At 46.6% G+C, this 6,274-nt stretch overlaps 1 protein-coding gene across 1 annotated transcript in view; it reads right to left on the reverse strand.

Annotated features, from left to right (window-relative positions):
* Positions 1-1,268, reverse strand: part of LOC101638461 (serpin B3) — a 15,322-nt gene extending 14,054 nt beyond the window's left edge. The window contains exon 1 of the mRNA XM_004703128.1: positions 1,104-1,268. Within this exon, the coding sequence (XP_004703185.1) occupies positions 1,104-1,268 (165 nt within the window). The remainder of the gene's footprint in view (positions 1-1,103) is intronic.
* Between the last annotated feature and the right edge of the window lie 5,006 nt (positions 1,269-6,274).

The raw sequence follows: 6,274 nt of genomic DNA on the forward strand, positions 1-6,274 counted from the left end.
AGGGGTGACAGTGGCGATACCAGGAGGGAAGGGGGGTGTAGAAAGGGGGAATTGATCACAGGGAGCTACATATAACCTCCTCTCTGGGGGACGGGCAACAAAGGGGTAGGTGAAGGGAGATGCCAGGCAGTGTAATATAAGATATAATAATAATTTGTAAATCAAGGGTGCATGGGGAAGGGGGCAGAGGAAGGGAGGGGGAGGGGGGAAAGGAAAATCAGCTGATTCCGGGAACCCAAGAGGCAAGCGAATTTTGGGAATGATGAGGGCAACAAATGTATAGATGTGCTCTACACAATTGATAATATTTCTATAGTGAGCCAGAGAACAAGTCACACCAGCTCAGTGATATCCAAAATTAAGCTCCCTCCCTGAGTCTAGGATCTGGCCATCTTGTCACATGTGTACTCCCAATACCTCCCCTTCCTATTGCGTGGATACCCCTCTATCACCCCCCTCCCATTACTGTATTACCTATAGCACACCCTTTCCTGTGACATATGTCTTCACCTCTAATTAGAGGGCTTGCAAGTCACCAGAGAATTTAAATGCCAAATGTCTCTCTCTCTCTCTCTCTCTCTCTCTTTCCACGTGGACCTGTGAGCATGCTACCATGAAATGTATCTGACTCCATTATTTTGTTCTCTTCTATCTCTCATGCTCTCTACAACTTTACTCTAATCTTTACTTATTATCGCTGTACAATTGCACCTACCAGACCCGTGATGATGTGTTAGGCACTGGGCTACCAGCTTCCTCTTTCCTTCTCTTGTTCCCGCCATTCTTTCAGAGTAAACACCTGCTGATGTTTCCCAAGGGTCTAAATCAAAGCATCCCGTCTCTCAGAGGGCTTTAAATTCACACCTGTGCTCGGATGGTTGGGAGATTGTAGAAGGCCACTATGGTTCCCCAAAGAAGTTTAGGTCCAAGCCGGGAGCTGCGTGGAGCATTTGGGGAGGACTGCCTTAGTCTAGCCCTCAGGGTTCTCCCTTCAGAGAGGCTGCCTGTCTGGCCTCCTGCACGAACCTCAAGCCCACCTGGCCAGTGCGAAGACGGAGCACAATCCACCCCAACAGGCAACCCGACTGTAAGCCTACACCTACCTTCTCCATTTGTAAGGCCGTGGAGTTTGCTGCACCTAAAGTGACCATGGCGAAGGACGCGGAGATGCTTAGTGGGGAAAAGAAGATGTTACCCTCTTTCGATTTCCTCATCTGTTGGAACAGATCAAACCCAAAGCGGGCATTCGCCTCACTGAGTGACTCCATGGTGTCTTCGGGTGGTCCGGAACCCTGGGAAAACATCAGCGACATTTCCTAACGGCTTTACTGAACAATACAGGACATTGAACAGAATTTGTCTTAAAGGAGATGACTTATGCCTGGAGTGGGGCACTTTTGGCAACGACTAGTTTTCTTTTTCACTTTTCAAGACTTTCATAATGAAAATGGGCGGATTCATAATGAGTGATATTGCTATTTTTAAAAGAGCTGACACTGGAAGGCATCTCAACCCCCCATCCCCACTGATTTGGATCACTTGTCGTTCCCTTGTCCCTGGGTTTGTTAACACCACTATCCCCACCCCCACCCCCACCTCACCCTTACTAAATCACTGGAGAGACCTCAAGCATTCTCTTCAAGCGCCCTGCCCCCGAGTCTGTCTGGACTCATCGCTGCCCTAGAGGACAGGGTGGAACTGCCCCTGGGGGTTTCCCAGACCGGCGTCCCTCTTTACTGGAGTAGAAAGCTTCATCTTTCTCCCACCATGTGATTTCTGGGGCTGTTCAATTAAATCACCTTAGGAACCACTTGGAGACAGATGGCAGATGGGTAGAACTTGCAGGCAAGCAGCACTGAGAACCAAGGTACAAGGGGGCCAAAAGCCGCATGAGCGTGAAAACCCATATCCTGGAACAAGTGGGCCAATTGGACTTTAAATCTCCTCTAAAAGTTGTTTTACACAAAATCTAGGTCTGGCCATGGGCCACCATGCAGAAAGGCGGGGGCTTGCCCACCAAGGACCACAGCAAGAAGGCACGACATCCCATAATAAGCCTTACTGGCCAATACCAGAATCCCCTGCATCCAGGGTCCATCTTGAAGAATAACTGTTCATGCATCCTATTAGTAGAACTAAGCCTTAGACTCATTTCACTTTTGATGTTTGGTTGTGGCTTCTTTTCCTCCTCCTCCTTTTTCTTTAATAAAACTTTGCTCATGTGGAAATCCTGTGCGTCCGCTGATCATTCTTGGTCAGTAGAAGCCAGGAACCCTCCTTTCAAAAGCTAGTCTGGGGACAGTGCTGCCCCTTGCAACAGAGCAACGACTTGCTCCCCAAAGCAGCATCCCCTTCATATCTTTTCTTCCTCAATGGCTGCTCTACGTCTGGTAGGAAAGGTCTGACAACCAATGCCGAGGCAATGGTTCCTGGAAGATTGCATCCAGCCAGCTTTCAAGGAACCCCCTTCCCTGATTCCCACCAAGGTCAGGCAGTGTCCTCTCTGAGCTGCTACCAGGCCATCTGTTGCTCCAAAATAACTAGATTAGGTAAAAGACGAAAATCAAAGAAGCAGCTAGTTTAACTTTGCCAGGGCAGAATACAGGAAATTCAAGCACACAGAGGGAGATCATTGCAGGGTTTCAAACATAGTGCTATTACTATTTTACAAAAACCAACCCGTGTGGTTAAGCCAGGAGGTTGGAGGCACTTACCTGTGTTGCTGGAAGAAGCTGAGGTGGGCAGGGAGCTGGCAAAGCGGTGTGTCAAGAAGGGTTGAGACCCTGAATATATATACCTGGCTTCCTTGCTGCCTCTCCCTTGGGAATGGTGGATGGTATTTCAAGTAAATCAGCTTCTGATTTCTCAATGCAATTAATCCAACCCCAGTGACATCAATATTTATAACTAAAGGCATGTATGACTGTACTTCCTTATACAGCTGCTGAAAATTCCCTCTCTCAGCTGGGGCAGTTGGGTTATGATCACGTAGGAAACATCACGCAGTGGGGTGATTTTGTCGACGCCAATGAGCTCAAAGTTGCAATTCCAGCTTCTGCACATTCCCCTGTACTAGAGTGTAAATTTCTGAGCACTGAGTATGTAGAAGGCTACAGTTTGCAGTGGAAGCCCTAAGTCTATTTATGAGTCCAGATGTAGATTCAGACTGCAATGAATTCCTTCTGACCGTCAACCAGCAGCATGCATAGTTTTGCCCTCAGGCAGAGTACATTAGAAAGTGCATTACTATGGCACCACAGAGAGGGAGAGGCAATCTCTTCTGAAGGCCTTGCCTGGGCATGCTCCTGATCCGACTTCTGGGTACTAAGCTCACATGGCCATGAATCACTTCCTGACTTCCTTGGTTGGAGGTACCTGGATCCATCCTGTAAGCTCTGTTTTAATAACATGTATGCCTTATGCATCACATTCCTCACTTCTCTGATCCTGCTTGCCACTGTGATGTATTGATCTGCCACCAATTATGTTTTAGTGACATTTCCCTTGTCCTCTCATGTCCTATTTAAGTCTCTGGTTCTCTGTCAATCCTTGGATGCCATTACAACCTCGTGCTAATGATCTCCCAGATGACGTATCTGTTTTTGTCTTGTTTAAGACTTAATAAATGTTCTCCTTAGTTTATATTTGAGATTTGGGGTCTCTTTGGCACACTAGGATATCATACACTGTTCTCCCCTTCCCCAGACTTCCCAAGAAATCTTTCCTGTCTTCGATGTTAAATAGTCGTCAGGGTCATTTTGAGAACCAAACAAATGCTCACTTTTTCGAGTTGGAAGTCCTGACTTGGCCTTTCTGGTCCAGCCTGTCAATTCCAGGAGAATTATTCCCTGTGGTAGTCACATAATTTCATGTCAACTTGAAGATATATAAAAGCATCAGGGTGGTATTCAACCTGTCTGTCAGGTCACTGTCTGATATTGCCTCCTGTGGGCATGGCTTTCTCATATGAAGGGCCCCTGGGAACCTTTCCATTTGGCTGTGCCTGCACCTCTTTCTGCTGGCTGTCCCTGGTTGCTTCCAGGGCCCTGGAGATGCATCCACCATTGGATCCACAAGACTTAGCACCCACCGCTGTGATTTTCTTGCATTCTGTATCATTGAATGTATGGGTTAATATTGGACTTATGGATTCGAGTTGGATTTGCACTGGGGTGTTTTCTTGATATATAATTACTTCGTTATATAAAGCTCTTTCTTTCATACATACGAGTGTCACTGGATTTGTTTCTCTAGTTAACCCAGCCAAACACATTCCAGAGAATTATTAATTGTTATTACTTATATAGTTCTATTTCTAAGTTCAAAGAGTTATGAGGAGTTGTTCCAGCAAAACGCAGAACACAGGACTTGCCTTTCCCTAAAGGCTTTGCTTCGGGAGGACTCCTCCCTGTAACCTTCCGATTCCAGATGTTTTCCTGTTGATGACGCTCAGGGAAAAGCTGCTTTATCTCATCAAAGGCAACTAACAGGGGCCATTTTCAATGGTGGCCTTCTAATTTTGCCGAACCTTGAAAAGTGCAATAGAAAACAGGATCAGGCGTGTCTCTGTCAGCTTGCCCTGCTGTTTAGTACACCTGCTTCAGATTCCTGAGCTGGATGTCAGAGCCCACCGCCTAGACAGAAAGAATAATGACCGGAGGGGGCTGTTTTTTGTGTCCCCTTGTTGAGGCCACTGTTGCTGGGGCCCAGCCATATGCACACACATCCCAATCTTCTAGGTGGTTGCTCATTGGGAGAATGATGGAGCTTTCTGCCCCTGAGAAGAATTTGAGTCTTAGAAACTCCCGGGGCCAGTTCTATCCTGCCCCGGAGAGCTGCTATGGGCAGTGAGTTTCCTTTCTCGTTTGGTTGCTGCTTCTCGGACTCCGGCTTGTCTTTTCACTTTCTCCCCAGGGTCTCTCCCAGAGCAAACCTTGTACACTGTCGTGAAGGATATTGAAAATACCGTGGGCTGCCAGAAGAACAAACAAACCTGTCTTGGAAAAACTACAGCCAGAATGCTCCTTAGAAACAAGGATGGTGAGGCTTCATCTCCTGTACTTTGGAGGAGGCCCTGGGAGGGATAGTATGGTGGGTAAAGAGCAGGGTCAGGGAACAAGAGAAAACCCATCAAGTAGATGGATTAACACAATGGCTGCAGGATTTGATAGACGCCAATTGAAAAGATTCCACTAGCTGAAGTACTCACTTCCTTATGCCAAGAAATTTGGGGACAGCTATGTGGCCAACAGAGCATAAGACATTTTTATGTGTGCCTATCCTCCTGGACCCCACAAGAGCTGACCCAACAGAATGGAGACCATTTCAAAAAGGATAGCATTAGTATCATATTCAAGTAGAATGATGCTAATGATAATTAAAAATGGTTCCAACTGATCATCAACCAAAGACCACCAGAAATTCAAGCCAGGATCAGAAGAAAATGTGGCAGAAGGGATATCACTGCTGACATCGGGTGGATCTTGGCTGAAAGAAAAGAAGAGCAACAAGATGTTTAACTGTGTTGTATTGACTCTGAAAACGCATTCAAGTGGATCATAACAAGCTCTGGATATCACTGTGAAGAATGGAAATTCCAGAACACTTCATTGTGCTCACGTAGGAACCTGTACATGACCTAGAGGAAGTTATTTGAATAGATCAAAGGAAAATCAGCAACGGTGTGTGTCAGCAGTGCCTTTCACAACACGTTTTCAACTCGTATGCTGAGCAAATAGTCTGAGAAAGTCGAATATCAAAAGAAGGACACCGCATCAGCGCCAGAGGGAGACTTCTTCACAGCCTGTGATATGCGGGTGCCACAACCTTCTTGCTGACACTGAGAAGGTCTTGAAGCACGTGCTGACGACAATCAAAGACTGGAGCCTTTAGAACGGACTACAGCTCCATGGAAAGAACACCAAATCCTGGAAACTGGACCAGGAAATGGAGATACGATTGAAGTTCCAAGAACTTCCTCTTGCTTGGATCCGCAATCAGTGCTCATGGAAGCAGGCATCAAGAAGTCAAAAAGACGGATTGCATTGGGCACATGTGCTGCCCAGACCGCTTCAAAGTCGTCAAGAACAGGAGGTCACTTTGACGACGAAGGTACACTTGACTCAAGCCATGGTACTTTCTGTCTCCTCATCTACATGCGAAGTTTGACAACGAATAAGTAAGACTGCAGACGGAGTGCTGCTTTGGTGTTAGGATGCCGGCAAAAAGGACTGGACGTACTGCGTATTGCCAGAAGAAGCCATCTTTTCGGAAG

The sequence above is a fragment of the Echinops telfairi genome, unplaced genomic scaffold (assembly GCF_000313985.2).
Source record: "Echinops telfairi isolate 266 unplaced genomic scaffold, ASM31398v2 ScPeMD7_7400;HRSCAF=8409, whole genome shotgun sequence".
Taxonomy (NCBI): Eukaryota; Metazoa; Chordata; class Mammalia; order Afrosoricida; family Tenrecidae; genus Echinops; species Echinops telfairi.